Source organism: Physeter macrocephalus, chromosome 11 (assembly GCF_002837175.3).
Source record: "Physeter macrocephalus isolate SW-GA chromosome 11, ASM283717v5, whole genome shotgun sequence".
Lineage (NCBI taxonomy): Eukaryota > Metazoa > Chordata > Mammalia > Artiodactyla > Physeteridae > Physeter > Physeter macrocephalus.
In genome coordinates this window covers 9497654-9517644 of record NC_041224.1, presented here as the reverse complement: position 1 = coordinate 9517644, position 19991 = coordinate 9497654, and the positions used below count along the sequence as shown (strand labels likewise).

General features: G+C 37.5%; 1 protein-coding gene across 1 annotated transcript in view; it reads left to right on the top strand.

Moving 5' to 3' along the window:
• Positions 1-19991, top strand: part of MRC1 (mannose receptor C-type 1) — a 100627-nt gene that overhangs the window by 40420 nt on the left and 40216 nt on the right. Inside the window, exons 8-14 of the mRNA XM_007109853.3 lie at positions 2027-2184; positions 4518-4628; positions 9755-9870; positions 13127-13275; positions 15614-15813; positions 18175-18302; positions 18785-18872. Coding sequence (XP_007109915.1) covers positions 2027-2184; positions 4518-4628; positions 9755-9870; positions 13127-13275; positions 15614-15813; positions 18175-18302; positions 18785-18872 — 950 coding nt within the window. The remainder of the gene's footprint in view (positions 1-2026; positions 2185-4517; positions 4629-9754; positions 9871-13126; positions 13276-15613; positions 15814-18174; positions 18303-18784; positions 18873-19991) is intronic.

Genomic DNA, 19991 nt, shown 5'->3' with positions numbered 1-19991 from the left:
CGCTGGGTCTGCGCGTCCGGAGCCTGTGCTCCGCAACGGGAGAGGCCACAACAGAGGGAGGCCCGCGTACCACAAAAAAAAAATAATAATAATAATAATATAATCAAAACCAGTGTATCTGAATAATGTCATGACATAGATGGCATGATACTTATAGTAGGGAATAAAGTTTGCAAGTGAATCAGTGGAAAACACATTAGTTAAGAGGCTGTAGGGCTAACATGCAAATTTTGCTCTACTTTATATAATGTGGTCTAGTAATGGGAGAACCTTATATATTTATTGCTATAGTTATTTTAGGAGTTTGGATGATGAAGGTTGCTTTTAAACTCAGCTGGAGAATTAGTAAACTTTCACTATGGAAACCCTCTCTTTTTTATTCTTGATAAAGATTCATTTATTTAAAACAATACAAATAATATTGATAAAGGTAAAGGAAAGTTATAAAATTAAAATTATTGTTTCTAAGTCAGAAGCCTAGAAAACCTTTTTTTAGCTAGTTGAGTTGATATCTTTCATGTTAATCATGGAAATACAGTGGATAAATTGGGACCTACACATGTAAGTTATGACTCCATCAACAAAGACAGCTTCCCTAACAGATTGATAATTCCGTCTAACAACTTTATGCTCACATCTTATATATTTTTGTAGGATCAAGCTTGTGCATACAAAAGCTAGAGGGGGAGAACAGTTTAGTGAGAAAAATGTTTATCAGAAACTCTTAATACTTTATTATAATTGTGGGACTTGGGAGTTTGGGTTTTCATTTGGTCTTGAACCTAAAAACCTTGAGGGCTACATGAGGTCATTTTGGAGCCTATATTTGCTGCCCAAAGAACATGATCTGCCAGATTAAGTGAAAGGAAAAGGGGTCATCCTGGCAATGCCATTCATGTTTCATGGTGCTGGAAACATCTGCTGGGACTGGCACCAGGCCAGTCAGGGACTTCTCCAAAAGCTAAGTTGAGTGACAGCTTTCAGGAGGAAGAGACTAAACCATTTAGGGAAATTGCTATACAATGTGGCATATTTCTCATTTTCTACTACAACATCATCTTTACAAACTTTTGGCAAGTAATTTTATTTAACTGTTTAAAGAACATATGAAACTTAAATAGATATTGAATTGTGTATTCCTTCAATTTTTAAAATATGGAAATGTGTATGATTTTAGCCATGAGACCTCAGGCCTTCTATTTCGTCCCATTTTTACTTATGATATTTAGAATTCTTAGAATTAAAACTACGATAAAATCAATAATGCTCTTCATAGAATTTTCAAAACAGAATGATCATCTTTTGTATCTATACCTGGTTGTTTTTATTTTAACTTTTGTTATTTGGATTTTTCTGGTGTTTCGTAGTGAAAATGGTGGCAGATTCATTCATATACATAGACTAATAAATAAGTGCTAAATGCCAGAAGACAGCCCAACCCTTCAGTTTATATATCTTCTCACTGTATGGATCATTTTCACTCCTATTACAGTGACTAAACTTTAACAGAAACACCTAGAATGTTCTTGATAACATCGTCGGTAAAATAGGAGTAGTTTTTAATTTTTATTATTTTAAAACATTCATAAGATTTAATAGTAGTCAAATAGATTTATGTATAAATAAGCTACCATATTTCCAGCACCATGAGTGTGGTTGGTATGGTAAATTATTTATAACAAAAAAGCAGCTTCACAAGATAGAGGGTAATGATAGACCTATTTCAGTTTCCGTTTAACAACTCCCAGGAGATAGAATTTGCAGTAGCACAACAAAAGAATGCAGTCATATTCACAATGTGAAGAATACATTACACATTTTAAACTAAAATTGACAACATAAAATGTAGTTGACATCTCAGTCTACAGAGGTAGATCCGTTTAAAGCTCAAGAGGATGGTCTTTCATGCTAGTGATTATATCAAGGGAGTTGTTGATAAAGAATGGGTCTTCCTTTCCTGATAACCTTCTGATGTTTAGAAAGAAAACTTTGGGTAGATGACTTCTGTGTTTTTCTTCCTGTTTAGAGCCAAGTGATGAGTTATGGATTGGCTTAAATGACATCAAGATTCAAATGTACTTTGAATGGAGTGATGGAGCCCCTGTAACATTTACCAAATGGCTTCGTGGAGAACCAAGTCATGAAAACAATAGGCAGGAAGACTGTGTGGTGATGAAAGGCAAAGTAAGGCAACTTTAGTTACTGATATCTAGCAAAAGCCACAGGGAAATTTTCCTTCTGTCCCACTTATTATGTACAATTGTTTCCATTGTTTCTATTCTACTGAATTGACATAGATCAAGGTTGAACGAGAATTCAGATTAATTTTTGTGAGTCTCTCTCAGTTGTCTGGCACACCTAAATTCTCAAGAGGACTAGAAAAGCAACTGACAGAAACTTTCATTTCAAAGATGAAATTAACCAATAACGAACGCTCATATCATTCCTATGCTTGGTTCTAAGTTTGTTTTTTCTTTAATTTTTATTGGAGTATAGTTGATTTTCAGTGTTGTGTTAGTGTCTACCGTACAGCAAAGTGAATCAGTTATACATTCACATACATCAGCTCTTTTTTAGATTCTATTCCCATATAGGTCATTGCAGAGTATTGACTAGAGTTCCCTGTGCTATACAGCAGGTCCTTATTAGTTATCTATTTTATATATAGTAGTGTGTATATGTCAGTCCCAATCTCCCAATTTATCTCTTCCCCCTTTCCCCCCAATAACCATACGTTTTCTACATCTGTGACTCTGTTTCTCTTTTGTAAATAAGTTTATTTGTACACTTTTTTTAGATTCCACGTATAAGTGATATATATTTGTCTGTGTCTGACTTATTTCCCTCAGTATGACAATCTCTAGGTCCATCCATGTTGCTGCAATTGGCATTATTTTGTTCTTTTTTATGGCTCGTATTCTGTTGTATATATGTACCACATCTTTTTTATCCATTCCTCTGTCGATGGACATTTAGGTTGGTTCCATGTCCTGGCCATTGTAAATAGTGCTGCAATGAACACTGGGGTGCATATATCAGATTATGGTTTTCTCTGGGTATATGCCTAGGAGTGGGATTGCTGGGTCATATGGTAGTTTTATTTTTGTTTTTTGGAGGAACCTCCATACTGTTCCCCATAGTGGCTGCACCAATTTACATTCCCACCAATGGTGTAGGAGGGTTCCCTTTTCTCCACAGGTGGTAGCACATGTTTTTACGTGGCTTGATTAATCAATTCAGAGCTTTGGTCCTACTTTTAGCTGGTTGCTCTGAGTGGATGGAGACTTAGCTAGATCTACTCTGGGTCCAACAGCCTAGAGTCTGTGCTTGGAGAGCTACAGCTTTTTTTTTAGGTTACAAAGAGGTGCCAAATATGAAGAGATGGCTTCCATGTCTTAAATCACTTTAGCGACTGAAGTATATCATCAAGTAATCTTTTGTTAATAGAGAATGAAGATGGTGGTTAAGAGGCTTTTATGCGTGGCTTATTTCCTCATTTGTAAAATAATAATCATCATCATACCCAGCTCATATGGTGGGTATAAGGATTAAATGGGCCAAGGTGTATAACGTGCACAGTGCCTGGCCCAAACTTCCTGTTCAATAAGTATTAGCTACTGTTTTTATAATTGTGGTGTTATTATGGCGATAAATTGAAAGCTTAAGAAAAGAGTATGTGTTAATTATTGAAAGAATAGGCAGAAGTGTGTCCTGGGAAGGGGCAACCAGAGAGCATCCTACTTGTAGGGAACTCAAAAGACAGTATGGCTGAAAGCATGGAGTGAGGGCTAGGGGGTGTGTAGGGAAAATACTGGCCATGAGAAAACATGCATCAGCCTGGGAGTAGCCAAACCTTATCTGCAATTTGAAAATATTACACTGGCTGAAGAGTTGAGTAACAGGTTGTAGTGGGTACGGAAAACATTTTTCAAGGTGTTTAGCGGTTAAGGGAAGGAGAAGAGAAGTCATTTAACGTGAAATCTCTAAAGAAGGCAGAAAGGGTGGAATTTGAAGTAGAGTGAAATATGGTACCTTAGCTCCGGGGGGACACTCATCAATAGAAATGGGAAGAATGGAGGGAAGAAAACTGGTTTCAGGTGTGGTTTCAGGTTGGACATGTTGCTTGGGGCCTTCTTTCTGGGTGGCTTTAAACATACTCAGTTAACTTGAAAACAGCTGCCCATAGGGATGGATGAGGAGGAAAACCTTCTGTTGGGACCATCTCTTAAGGGCTTATGAGCATTTTTCGTTTCTCTCTAGATCCCCCTCCAGAGTGGCTTGACAGCGAAGATATAAAAAACATACTGGGGCTACAATCTCTTTCTATCTTTGTAGGCAAAGTCAAATTTGCAGTTTCCTGGTAAAGAGTCCATTTACCTTTCCTTTTCATAGATGTCTTTTTCTCTTAATAACCTCGAATCTTTATTTCCCTTTTCAGAGGTGCAGTTATGAGGAAATAGCACCAAACAACTGATGATCATTGAGTTTGTTTTTTTTTTTTCCTTTGCTTTCTGCAGGATGGGTACTGGGCAGATCGGGCCTGTGAACAGTCTCTTGGCTACATCTGTAAGATGAAATCACAAGCCCAAACTCCAGGAATAGTGGAAGTGGAAACAGGCTGCCAGAGAGTGAGTACAGAACGCACGCAGTGGTTTCAGATCAGCAAATATGATGTGATAGCTTTATTTTTGTCTATGAAGGTACTTAATAATAGGGGCCAACTGCTTCACCTTACAGGTAGTGGTAGTCTATGACGCTATGGGTCATCAAGGACATTTCCAGTGGATAACCTTGATTTGCAGATAGCAAACAATCCTTAGTCATTTTTTCCATTTTTAATATTTCTGGTGAGCCTGTTTCTGGTGGGTAGTCTTCTCAGTAGATCCCTGAGGGTCTGGGACTCGTAGAGACTAGACTCTAGTTGGTAGCAACAGGTAGTAACTCAGGTAAACCAAGTCAAACCATGCAATCCTATCGTGCTTTATTCTCACCTGCACCACAGTTAGTAATACCTCCCCGCAGGTCTTATCTTTCTTTGAGGTTAAAGTAAGTGATTTCTGTGGAGCTGTTTCTAAAAGCATAAAGAAGCTGCAGAATACGGGGCGTATGGTTATCATTTTCCTGTTTGATCGCTGAGTTGCCCATCTTCCTCTTTTTTCCTTTCTCACTTCTCTTGGATAAAAATAAAGTAGAAACTGATTTTCTGTCCAAGAGTGTCAAGTTGTGATCAAATCATAACAAACACCGGAATTCATGAAACATAATTGAGTACTGAACAATTAAACCATAAAGAAAAATAGAGTAAACACAGAAAATCATACAATGTGAGAGATAGAAAGGATCTTAGCAATGCTTGAAAACCCCCTTTTAATTTTTGCCTTCTGGAAATTTCAGCCCAGAGAAGTGATAACTTTTATGAGTCACACAGAGGTAAGGCTAGAACCCAAGCCAAGTACACTTTCACTGCTGGTTTCACTACCAGTACACTTACATATTCTTTGCCTAATCATATGCAGGTACAGGAGATTGTCTATTATTGTAATTTTCTATAAGTAATAAACCAATCCTCAAATTTTATTACTTCTACACAATCAAATTTTGTGTATATTTTTTCTGTGAACTGTCATGTCTATAATGATAGAATCCAATTTAATCATTAGGTTAAATAAGAAAAAGAGGAAAATATCAGCCAACTGTTTGTTGAGTGTGGTTATTATGCTTTCAGTGATCTTAAAAGATAAACATTACGTTTCTAACCAAACAGGAGAAGATACAAGAACTCAGAGATATTAATTTAGCCAGTTTAAAAACACATGCTCTAGGCACTGATTTCCTCAAATTGCTGGAAAGTCTAGAAAAAAAATCCACTTGTCAACAAAGGAAGATAACAGTTTTTTTGTCTGGGCCTGGGTACTTGGTGGTGTAGGGGTATTTCTGAGAATTCAAAACTACAGGCCTTCTGTCATAAAGATCTGGGATTCAGTTTTCAATTCATTGCTACCTGTATGGGAAACCTTGATCTAAGGAATTAACATGAAATGGTCCCAAGTTGCTAATATTCCTGGATGTCTGACAGATGCAAATGTAAATCCTCTTTATACAGAAGTCCTCCTTCCCAGGCTGATTGGGAATCCCACAGATGAGTCTGAAATCCAAAATTATAAAACATACCACCAGGAGCTTAGATGGTGGAATTAATGGATATGACATTAAAGTGAATGTGTTTTAAAATGCTTACAGAAATAAAAGGTGGAATTGAAACCATGGACCAGCCACCAAGTTTTGTTATGTGGTGTTTTCATATGATTAAATTGTAAATATTTTTTAATTCCATTAAGATGTTTTTGACCCATGAATTATTTAGAAATGTGTGTGTGTGTGTTTTCATCGTGGTAGAATTTGCTGGTAGTGATGGGGTTTTGTTTGTGTTTTAGTTTCTAAATAATTGGGAGCTACTGTTGATTTAAATTTCACTGCATTGTTCTCATATAAAGTTTTTGTTGTTATTTGTTGAGATTTTATTTATTATCTAGTTCATAGTCAGTTTTTATAAATATTCCATCTGTGCTTGAACAGAATGATCTTTGATCTGGGGGTTCAGGGGTCTATATATGGTGACTAGATAAAACTTAGCAATTATATTATCCAGATATTCTATATTTCTAATATTTTGTCTGCTTGACAAAATATTCTCCTTGTAATTGTATCAAGTTTTGACTTACGTACTTTGATCTGTATTATATATTCTTGGTGAATCAGTCCTTCAACTATGTAATTATTTTCTTCATTCATAATAATATTTTTTTATCATAAAGTCAATTTTAAATAATATTAATATTGACACAGAAACTATCTTTTGCTTGGTATTTCCCTGGAACCTCTTTCTCCAGCTGCTTGCTTTTAATCATTATGTGTCGTTATATTTTAGGAATGGCTCTTATAAATAAATATCTGCATTTTCATTTTTAATCTAATTTGAGGAACTCTGGCTTTTAACTGGTAAACACCAGTTTTTGTGGAATTGAAACCATGGACCATGGGCATGACATCGGTTCTATTGAATATATTTATTCCATTTTCCTCCTGTACAGGTTTGGAAGTTATACATTCTTACTCTTTTTTTTAAAAAAAATGGTTACCCTTATATTTTTAACATGCATTCCTGACTTGAAGTTAACCGATATCTCTCTCTGCCTCATGAACAAAATGAATGTTAATTATCCCACTCAAACATTCAAAATTTTTCAAATTTTGAAGTAATGTTAGACTCACAAGAAGTTGAAAAAAAGAGTACCGAGAATTCCCCTGTATCATCCACTCCACTTCAGCCAATGACAGCATTTTCTCTAACCAGAGTGCATGATCACTACAGGTAGTCGGCATGGATACAATATTATTGACTAAACTACAGATCTTATTACTATTCCATTCCTTAACTTCCCACCGCCAATTAGGTATCTTTGCTATTTGTCCAGGCCGTTAGACCTGGATTTACTGACATTTATTGACTTCTTTGCTCAGCGTAGACTTTTAGCCCACTTGCTCCTCTTGGCTTTCCTTTCTTGCCAAAGTAAATCTTTTAGAAGTTCTTTCCCTGGGATTTGGGAGTGGAAAACTCTCTGTCTTTGTTTGAGAATCTCTTGAATTCATCTTCACCCTGCATAGTAATTTAGGTAGGTCATTTTAGAATTCTAGATTGATAGCTGTTTTCTGACAGCACTTTACATATTATTTCATTTTCTCCTGGCCTTTATTTTTGCCATTGGAATTCCTACTAGACTAAATCTTCTTTTTTTAAAAAGTGGATACTCTGTATTTTCTCTCTTATTGATTTTAAGATCTCATTTTCTCTGTCTGTAAGTACAGTGTGTTCAGTTTTGGATTTATTTTATTGGTTCCATTTGGTATTGAGTGTGCCTCTTCATTTCGAGGATTTGTATCTTTCCATTCTTGAAAATTACCAGTCATTAATTTTATTCAGTGCTTCTGAAACTTCTCTCAGGTTGATTTTCAACCTTCTCATTCTGTCATTTATATTTTCTATCAATATGATTTTTAAAACATCTTTTCATATTCTCATCTCTCTTCTACATTCAGTCAATTTACTAATCTTTCTGAAACCATATTTTCTATATTTAATCTGGCCATTGAGTTGTTTTTTGTTTTGTTTTTTTTTTTGTGGTATGCGGGCCTTCCTCTGTTGTGGCCTCTCCCGTTGCGGAGCGCAGGCTCCGGACGCGCAGGCTCAGCGGCCATGGCTCACGGGCCCAGCCGCTCCGCGGCATGTGGGATCCTCCCAGACCGGGGCGCGAACCCGGTTCCCCTGCATTGGCAGGCGGATGCGCAACCACTGCGCCACCAGGGAAGCCCCTGGCCATTGAGTTTTTAACTTCATATTTTTCTTTTCTAGAAATTCTTTTTTGTGTGTGTTTGAATCCTCTCATTCTTTGTTCATAGTATTTTGATCTTTCACCATTGATTCTGTTTCTTCTTTTGTCACTTAAATCATCGCAACATGCTTCTTTTTATATTTTTTCCAGATTGTTTTATTATGTTAAACTGTTGACTCTCCCTTAAAATGACACATTTTTCTCACATGGTTTATAAGTTTTGATTGTGAATTCGTCCCCATCCCATCCCCACCCTGACCCTCAAATGTCATAGTCTTACGTGACCTGGATTGTGGAAATATTTCTGTCGTGTGGTTTTACATTTTACTTCTCAAAGTGCCTGCAAGATTCCCCTTCTGTAGACTACATTTTATATTTTATTTTTGGGGCTGTAGATTCTCATACAATGTGGAGAGTGTAAAGTTGGAACTGGCACCCATCTATGGCACAGACTTGGTATTTATTTTCAAACAGAAGAATTTTTTTCTTCCTTCACCCAGAACCCCAGGCAGGTGACAAGAATCTCTGTCATTTCCTCCTTCTGTGGGTGGAGTTTTCTCGCTCTCCTTTCAAAGAGGGGCTACCCTTAGTGGGTATCATCTTTACGCAAGGACTTCAGTTCTATCTCCCTGCCTCACGTGGGCTGATGGGACAAATATCCTAATCTGTATGGACATTAATGCCCCAGCCCCTAGACTCTAGGACCTTAATCTTGGTCTGATACATAACCAGGCAACTACAGTCTCAGCTTGTGCATTTTCCATTCCAGCTTTTTAGTTTTCTAGTATTTATTTTTGATACCTGGAGATTTCCCCTTCTTTCTCCCAAACTCTAGTATGGATTTTCTGTTTATTGTTATGTTTTTATTTAGCATGCTTTTATTTCTGTGTGTTTGAAGTGTGGGAGAGGAAGCATACCAAATCATGTTGCCAAAAGTTTGATAAATACTATCCTGTGACCAGATGGTACAGCTTTATACTCACCATCTACTACTGGCTTCAATAGGTGACTAGGCTTGTTATTCTGCAAATTATTTCCTGTGGTTACCTATTCTAAAACTGAGATCTTAGCCATTTTGTTCAGTTTCTTGGGCAAACATGTCACAAATCATTTTTGTTGGACGTTGCATCAGAAGTGGAGAGAATGACTCCCCTCACCCCCATTTTGTATCATAATTGCCATTTGAGGAACAATGCACTCCTGTTTTCCTTATTCACATAAATTGTTTTCATTGCATGTGAAATTATTCATATTTGTGTTCTTTACACACTTCTATTTATCAATTTGTGTTTCATCATAGAGGAATTATTAAAATAATATTATATAATAAATATGCATGATAATCTGCTTCATAACATCAATAGGGCTGGAAAAGACATGGCTTCTACTGCTATTTGATTGGACACACACTTTCAACATTTACAGAAGCAAACCAAACCTGTGTGAATGAGAAGGCTTACCTAACAACTGTTGAAGACAGGTATGCAACTATTTCATGTTTTTAAAAAAATTTATCAAACAATGAACCATTTCCAAAAAAGCATATCAATGTGCTCTAAATTTCTGAGTAAATTACATTGAATCTTGAAGTATGGTTTGTAAATATAGGAGCATTAAAAATCATGTTTTGGGGCTTCCCTGGTGGCGCAGTGGTTGAGAGTCCGCCTGCCGATGCAGGGGACGCGGGTTCGTGCCCCAGTCTGGGAAGATCCCACATGCCGCGGAGCGGCTGGGCCCATGAGCCATGGCCGCTGAGCCTGCGCGTCCGGAGCCTGTGCTCCGCAACGGGAGAGGCCACAGCAGTGAGAGGCCCGTGTACCGCAAAAAAAAAAAAAAAAAAAAAAATCATGTTTTTATTTGGATTCTTCATTGAAAACACAATAAAATATTTTGCTACTTTTAGTACCATAAAACAATGTTCAGAACAGTTTGCTAATGCTCTGGTAAATGTTGTTTATAGCTCTAACTTTATTTATTTATTTATTGGAGTATAATTGCTTTACAATGTTGTGTTAGTTTCTGCTGTACAAGGAAGTGAATCAGCTATATGTATACCTATGTCCCCTCCCTCTTGGACCTCTCTCCCACCGCCCCCCATTCCACCCATCTAGGTCGTCACAGAGCACCGAGCTGAGCTCCTGTGCTATACAGCAGGTTCCTACTAGTTAGCTATTTTACACATGGTAGTGTATTTATGTCAAACCTAATCTCCCAATTTGTCCCACCCTCCCCTTCCCCCCCCGTGTCCACATGTCCGTTCTCTACCTCTACATCTCTATTCCTTCCCTACAAATGTCCACATGTCCGTTCTCTACCTCTACATCTCTATTCCTTCCCTACAAATAGGTTCATCTGTACCATTTCTCTAGATTCCACATATATGCGTTAATATACGATATTTGTTTTTCTCTTTCTGGCTTACTTCACTCTGTATGACAGACTCTAGGACCATCCACGTCTCTACAAATGACCAAATTTCGTTCCTTTTTCTGGCTGAGTAATATTCCATTGTATATATGTACCAAATCTTCTTTATCCATTTGTCTGTCGATGGCCATTTAGGTTGTTTCCATGTCCTGGCTATTGTAAATAGAGCTGCAATGAACATTGGGATGCATGTGTCCTTTTGAATTACAGTTTTCTCAGGGCATATGCCCAGTAGTGAGATTGCTGGGTCATTTGATAGTTCTATATTTAGTTTTATAAGGAACCTCCATACTGTTCTCCATAGTGGCTGTATCAATTTACATTCCCACCAACAGTGCAAAAGGGTTCCCTTTTCTCCACACCCTCTCCAGCATTTACTGTTTGTAGATTTTTTGATGCTGGCCTTTCTGACTGGTGTGAGGTGATACCTCATTGTAGTTTTCATATGCATTTCTCTAATAATTAGTGATGTTAAGCATCTTTTCATGTGCTTCTTGGCCATCTGTATGTCTTCTTTGGTGAAATGTCTATTTAGGTCTTCTGCCCATTTTTCAATTGGGTTGTTTGTTTTTTTGATATTGAGCTCCATGAGAGATCTAACTTTTTTTAAAATGTAGCAGATCTCAAATTTTTTAAAGCAATAACAGTAAGTAAAATTTGTCATGTCAAAAATCAAACTTTCTATCTTTACTACCACCTCCAGCAAAAAAGAAGGCAGAGAGATTTACTGAATATTTTATTCATTCTTTCCAGTCTTCCATTCTTTGTTTTGCTTTGCTTTGCTAGGTTTACTAGCTTATTAGGTCCAGAAAATGATGTGGACACAGAGAATTTTATGTAACTTTTAACATCTAGAGTCCCATCCTTCTTTGAGGTTTTAGTATTTATTTTTCTCCTGCTTTTTGCAAAGTACTGGATCAGGCACAGAAGAAACTTAAAAGAAATTTTTTAAAATGTCCATTTGATTGGAAGTGAATAGGTAAAAATTATTGAGTTTTACTACAGTAAGTTATATTTATTGACCTTTCAAGGCAGACCCAATAAAGTGTAGAGGATGCTATTGATATTAAAAATTCTTTGATAAAATGAAAGATGTCATAGAATTCATATAGTCTTTATAAAAGAACTTGTTTTTCAACATTCTTTTTTCATGTATAATTAAATGTCTGATACATTGTAATACCCTGATACAATGCTAACCTCTGAAAATAAGAACTTAGATAATTTTTATTTTATGACCCGGAAGTGAGCTATACATTTTTAAGTACTGTTGGAGCATGTTCTGATCTGTACTGTTGGTCTTTGGTCTACTGGAACAGAGATTTCCCTAGATTTTCTATTTTAAGTTTGCTTTTCTTTATGTGTTTTCTGTGATACTTGTGTTCAGGAACTCACTAACTCTGTGGTTCAATTTGGTTTTGGGGCTTTAAGAAAAATTGAGTTGTTACTTTTTAATTTTTTTGGTTTGTTCAGTTTAGGGAATGAAATTATTCAGACTAGGGTCAAACAAATGTTCTGTTATTGTGGCTTTCTCTCCATTTCCCTCTCTATTCTCGCTGGAGCCATCTACAGCTCCCTTTGTTCCTGGAAACTTTGGACATCACTTTTCTTTTGCTCCAAAGAGATATTTTTTTGCATATGTTGCTGCGTCATTGTCTGTTTATCAATTAAGACAAATTTTGTTTGCCTTACCAACTACATTGTATTATTACCAGATTATGCCAAATGTAAGGATGGGATCCAGAGGAGAGCAAACGCTGGAATTTGTGATTCTAGAGATTGAATCTCTAGTTCTCTGTATTTCTTGATAATTTTCTCTTTTGTTTCCGAGCTGAAAAATGAAAATGAAATTGAGGGGAATATCCACACAGATTTTCTAGTTGTATTGTCCTCAATAATGTTACAGCCTCTCCACTTACTTCACCAAGAATTGTGTAGAGCATTTGAAATATTTGAAAAGTGGACTGATTTTCAAACAATGTATTGTAAAAGGAGATAGTTTCCTCCTTTGCATTTTCGGAGTTCTCTTTCACTTTGAGGAGGGGCAGAGGGGCTGGTGAGCAATAGAGAAAAATAGTTTGGGTACATTTGAATGATTTTATTCAATCAGCTGTATGATATTTTTCCTTCATAAGATCACATTTCCTTAGTGAAAATGTGCATTATTTAAATGACATGTAAATAGAACACAATAGGTTTGACTTGCCAACTAAAGCATAGCTCAGGCATACAATTGAGATACTTTTCATGTGGATAATTAGAAAAATTCACATTTTTCTAAAATTTAGTTAATTTTTTTTTTTTTAAAGATATGAACAAGCCTTTCTGACTAGTTTGGTTGGATTGAGGCCTGAAAGATATTTTTGGATAGGACTTTCAGATGTACAAAACAAAGGAACTTTTCAGTGGACCATCGCAGAAGGGGTTCAGTTCACCCACTGGAATTCAGATATGCCAGGTATGTTCAGAGCTTCGGTCTTGTTTCAGGTGGTCTGGAGAGGGGCCCAAGAATCTGTGTTCCTTTTTCTTCCTTTTTGGCCGCACCATGTGGCATGAGGGATCTTAGTTCCCTGAGCAGGGATGGAACCCCTGCCCTCTGCAGTAGAAGCATGGATTCTTAACCACTGGACCACCCGGGAAGTCCCAGCACTTTGGTCTTGGGTTTCCATTTACCCTACACGTCCATCGGGCCAAGCCTATAATTCCTTCACGGCACCTTTCCAAACAGACTTAGGTAAATTAATTGTGCTTTTTAGATTTTATTATCTTATATTTCATTCTCTTTTTGCTTTTTCTTTTAAAAATGTTCCCATTAGTTGGCAGTGGTCTAAAAAAAAAAGAAAGGGAAGAGAAAACTGCTAGGTTATCCGGTACCGCTCTATTTGAAGTATTTATGAAACAGTGATGAAATCCTAAATGGTCATAAAGATTGCAAATGGTTAACTTACTTCTGAGAATTTAAAATTGTCCTCAAGGGATATAAAACTTTTCAAGGTAACTATGACTAGAATTATGACTGTGCTAAATCTGGAACAAGATTTAGTGCTTATGTGGAACTCATTATTTCAATATCTTGAATGGGCTACCCCGTTTAGCCCTTTTTATGCCTGGGATTTAATTTTATCCTTATAGGAAACCTGCAAGGTAAGTTTAAGTATCCTCATTGTAAAGAGGTGGAAACTGGAACTTGAAAAATTTATAAGCATGGATTTAGACTAACCTTTGTAATTTCCAAATCCAGGCTGTTTGCACTAAGATCACCCTCCCTCCCTATAAATTTTCATTTGCCTTCTTTAATAAGAAGTTTCTGAAGTAGACTCTGAAAGATTCTTTGCTTTCTTTATGCACTGGTGTCTAGCCTATGACATAATTCAGTATGACTGCACTTAGGAAATTCAACACCCTTATAGCAAGTGTTTCATTGTGCCTGGATAAAAAGCTAAAGAAGGAATAATATAGCTTAAGGGCACAAATTAACTACTTGGCCTAATAAGTCCTAATCTTCAGAAGTTTTAAAAATTTGTATCCTCAGCTGTCAATAAGGAAAAGAGATCAGTAATTTGGATAGTGTGATTTTTGTTTAATTATTGAACATTCTGAAAAATAGTAAGACTTCAGTTTATTTTGAAAGAACAGGGCAGTATATTAAGAGCTGTGTGCACGTTTTTGTTTTTTTGAAGGGTGGTAATTCTTACTCTCCAGGCAAAACTCCTTCATTTCACTGGTGTTGATCATTTAGCAGTAGGATTCTGAGAGATTAATCCTGTAACATCCTTAGGGAATAAAAATGGATCAAACCAGAGTCATAGGGAATTAGCAATCTTACAGAAAATATTTTGGGAAAAATATACCCCCTCAGAACTTTGAGAGTTACTTCTAAACATTTACTGCCTTTAAAAGGACAGGAATCAAAGACTATCTCATCTTAGCAGCAAGGAATCCTAATGTTTACAAAGCTCTATCTTAATTACTATTTCAAAATAATCATGACGGTAATTATACTAATTATACTATACTAACCATGAAGCTTAGTATAGTCCACACTGTCTTTTATGTACTTTTTTTATCCATTAAAGCGGGCATGCATCACAACTCTGTAAGGTAGGTAGCAGTATTTGCATTTTAGAACGAGGAAATGGGTTCATAGTAGTTGAGTAATTGATCTAAAATCTCTAGCTCAGGCGTGTCTCATTTTGAAGTCCAAAGAACTTCTGTTCTCAGATATCTACATTGACCCCAGGGGGAAAAATAACAGATCTTAAATAATGTTTTTTTAAAAAGAAAGAAACAGCAAAACCCCATTATTTTTGGGTATATGTACGTGTATAACTGAATCACTTTGCTGTACACCTGAAACTAACACAACATTGTAAATCAACTAGACTCCGATATAAAATAAAAAATAAATTCAAAAACCATCAACTTCCTTGGGGAAAAAAAACCCAAAACATTATTTTTGTCATTATGGTAAATTTTATCATACTAAAACTATTGTACTGTTAAATGTCTGTGTTGAGGGGGCCACCCTGCCAGATATTAGAAATACAAAATGTTACCCAAACCCTGACATTTGAGGTTATAATTCAGTTGGGGATACAGGCCACACAAATAAAAGGTAAATAGTGGTTCAAAAATAGCACAAATCACTTGCCAGATGCTGCAGGATCTCTCCTCTACATTTTCTTGTCACATGTAGATTTGATCCCACAGCTTGAGGCTCAGGTTGGAACTGTCTTCCGTGAACACAGCTGGCTTTCACATCACTTGTTGAGTGAATTCTGCTTTGTTGCCTGCAGGACGGAAAGCCGGGTGTGTTGCCATGAGAACTGGGGTTGCAGGGGGCTTGTGGGATGTCTTGAGGTGTGAAGAAAAGGCAAAATTTGTGTGCAAACACTGGGCAAAAGGAGTAACTCGCCCCCCAGAGCCCACAAGCACCCCGGAGCCCAAGTGTCCAGAGGACTGGGGCGCCTCCAGTAAAACAGGCTTGTGTTTCAAGGTAAGTCTCAATTGCCAAGCTCTTAAAGAATTTGGGATATGCTTCAGCCTAAAGAATCACCTAAGGAATTGAAACAAAACCAATGCCCAGGCTCCACCTGGAGAAATTCTGATTTTATTGACCTGGCAGGGGGCCTGGGCATCCATTGTTTTTAAAGAGCTCTCCTTGGGCGGATTGCTAATCCATACCACAGACACAATTCGCGGCGGCCTTTCTTGCCTGCTTTGCCTTCCTCCCCTCCCACTCTTGGCGTCTTTCCTCTCTCCCATGCTTGCTTGCTCTAGTATGAGCTCGCACTTCTTTTTATCTTCATGAGAATTTCTGCTCCCCCTATGCTAGCCTGTTGCATCCCATTTTGGCTCTGTTCTTGGCGCTCAAGCTTTAGGCTAAGCGAACTGATAAACGAATCTGCGAGCATGTCACACTGGGATTCTAGAGAGAATACGCCCTTGTTCTGATTTAACCCCTGATTATTATGCCTAATGGGAGATGAAAGACTGCCCGTAGGGGCACATGGCCGTTCAGTGACCTATAAAGGACAATTTGATATCCTGCTATCAATCAATACATTTCCTAGACTGGACCATCCATTTTCTCCTTATGCAATCAAGTTCACCCAAGCAAAAAACATACCCCATACCCCAATGAATTAAGCATTTGGGTTTTTTTTCTCTCTTGTAAATCCTATTCTTTCTAGAGAAGGTTGGGTTTAGCCAAATATAGCAATGTACTTATCTACCACTTAATGACATTATTCTCTAAAGGCCAGTTTTCTGGACTTCTTTTGTTCAGTCCTTTGAGGCATATAGCCCTGGTATGTTTTGTAAGACAGTTACTTATGAAGAACCTGAGTTACTAACCTGTGTCAGAATGAGGTTGTTTAGTCTCCTCTAACTCAAGGGCTAGTTGAGCTGGTAACTTCCACTTAGCAGCAACAGAGACTCATTAGCTGTTCAATCCAGATTAGCCAGTCGAAGCTAAAAGCATAATTTACATAGAAGGGAACATATTGAGCCAAGACAGGAGAGGATTTTACAGATGGATTGAGGACTAATACGAAGCCAATCAGGCATTTGATTGCTGCCTCTGGAAACTTCTGAGTTATTGCACAAAGGCCAGGTCCGGCCTATGCACAGCCATCTGCCCGAGGGTGGCAGGCTATGGAGATTAGCTGCAGAATTTTTGAGAGAAGGAGCAGAATTCTCCAGAGCTGGGAAGTGAACCACGGGTTCCAGGAGATGTTCTCCAGGTGGATGTTCAACGAATCCAAATATGTGCTTCCCTAGAAATTATGGTTTTAGAGGTGCTTGGGGTAGGGTTTGTTTGAAAACATATAGACCATCTTTGTACATATTAAGATGTGAGAATTAGTAATAAAATTCAGCTGTTAGTAAATTGATTTAAGAAAATAAAGTCTTATATCACCATCTAACAACTTGAGATATTCACAGGAGTCTTGAGAATTACTGCAGTGGAGAGTTGCTCAAGTTACCTGTATCCAGATAACTCAAGTAAGGTCAAGGTGAAGATTGCCTTGGGTTGCTCTATGACAACTGGGCAACCATAGTCCACTGGAAGCAAATCCCTTTTTCTACAAGCCTGCAATGGTGGGGGCCACGTCTCATGAGAAATAATGAATGAAATTTATAAAAGTTGGTGGATACAATGAACTTCTTTACTGTTTGCATCCTGATGGATATTTCCCATACTATCATTGTGGATAATATGACATATTCTCTAAATTCTATAAATCTTAGCTTTAGTTTAGCTTATATCCCATCTTTTTAGATGCTCTCCCCGATTAAGTGTCAGTCATGACATGTTCTCCAATCGTTGTTAAAATATACATCCATAAGGAAACGGCAGCTTTAAGAACATAACAACAAAGTGTTGGAAGGCTGCCGGGTTATTCATTGTTTAAGCTAAACAGAATAACAAACTGTGGCGCAATCTTAGGGAGGTTGTTACCCTTAAATTTTTTAAATTCATGTTTACTTTCTCTATATCAAGTTTCTTTTCATTCTCTTCCATCTCAATGCCACTTTTTACACTTAACCAAATTAATCCTATCTTCTACAAGAAGCTGTATGCCAAACCATACACCTAAAGCTTTTAATCTGACTTCTCCAGGTGCTATAAAATAAGTTCATTTTCTAAGGTTTTCTCAACAAAATCATCCCCCAAATTTTGTTACCCAAATATTCACTCACAAATTGATTTTCAGCCAAGAGAATTACATTGTTTGGGGCCATTGTAATGTCTTGCTTTTCTATAAATGAAATCTCATCAAAAGTAGATTATTTCTCTTGGTTTGACAAGCTATGAAGTGTAAAATAAATTCTGAATCTGTATCACCTTTAGCTGTTTACAAAAGGAAAACATGAGAAGAAAACATGGTTTGAATCTCGAGATTTTTGTAGAGCTCTGGGTGGAGATCTAGCTAGTATCAATAATAAGGAGGAACAGCAAACAATATGGCGATTAATAACGTAAGTAGCTTTTCTATACAATACTCCTTTCTTTGACCCGTTGGGTGTTAATGATGTTGAGAAAATTCTCATATTTCCAAAATTGTTGGCTCCTTATGCTGCTTTGGATACATATATCATATCCTGAATCCGTGGGCACTTTTTGATCTAGTTTCACTTCTAAATACTTTAATTTTATAGATATAAATCCTGTGATGAATTGCTCTGTAAACGTATAAGACACTCAGTACATATTGTTAAATGAATAAATGAATGAGTACCTTCCAGTGCTTTACAATTCTTTCAAACAGCAGCTTGTTTTGAGGATATTTACAGGTTGTACCAAACTGCACAACTGTTGCATAAAGCTTACATGTAGTCATTGAATCCTTTTACCTGTGTACTAACTAATTTATGTTTTGGGGGTCATTTTCAAATTTGATTAGGACTCATAGGTAACCAAACTTGGTTCATAAGCTACCTTTATATCTTGTATGTTGCAGAGCTAGTGGAAGCTACCACGAACTGTTTTGGTTGGGACTGACATATGGAAGTCCTTCTGAGGGCTTTACTTGGAGTGATGGATCTCCTGTGAGTAATTTGACTTAACAGATCATTTTCTTACTTTATCATGTATTTATTTTGATATTAACCTTTTGGCTTACTCCAAATTTTTGGTAAGATGGGTTATTATGAGAGCTAGAGACCTTTTTCTATGCAAAATGAATGCTATTTTAGGACCATTATTCTGCCCCTGTCCCAGTACAGTTCTCCTCTTCACCCAAGATGGAACATGGTGGACTGGATGAAAAAAAATTAGGAAACTCATTCCTCTAATTGATATAAAATAATGTCTTCATTCTCTCAGGCCAAATTGGTATGCAAGTAGCTAAACTTCTTAAAAATTGAGTGTTTTATGACCTCTTATAGACTAGGAGGTATGGAAACAACTTTTGATATTCCATTAGAAACCGTTAGGCTTTGTCAGACTTCTCCATTCTCAGGAACGGGGAAGTGAGAGGCTGTGGCACATGCTGGCCGTCATCACAGGAAGTGATTTTGTGTACTTTCATTTCTACCTCCTGTCCCAACCCACCAGCAACTTTTCAAGGTGCTCGGTAGGGTGGATTACTTGATGGCTCCATTGATAACATGGATTTTATATTTAGATCTCTGGAAAGTAGATCATGATGCTTATTCTAAGACCTTGTGGGCTATGATTCCACTCTGAGAACTCCGTAGAGGACCTAATCCCAGCCCTCCATTTATTTCCACTGTTCACTTTGGCAACGTTTGGTAGCTTCCTTAGTAACATTTCATAAGTCTTTTCTTTTGTAAGGAGAACTAATTATATTTCTCTCTCCTACCCCTCTAGTAAAAAGACAGTTTCCAGTATCACAATGAAATATTATCCCTTAAGAATGAGTTATAAATTGAGGAACTCCCAATACTGAGAAGTGGAACTTTTTGCCAGGTTTTTCCTGTATACAAATCCCACTTTCGGGCTTCCCTGGTGGCGCGGTGGTTGGGAGTCCGCCTGCCGATGCTCGGGACGCGGGTTCGTGCCCCGATCCGGGAAGATCCCACGTGCCGCGGAGCGGCTGGGCCCGTGAGCCGTGGCCGCTGAGCCTGCGCGTCCGGAGCCTGTGCTCCGCAACGGGAGAGGCCCCAGCAGTGAGAGGCCCGCGTACCGCAAAAAAAAAAAAAAAA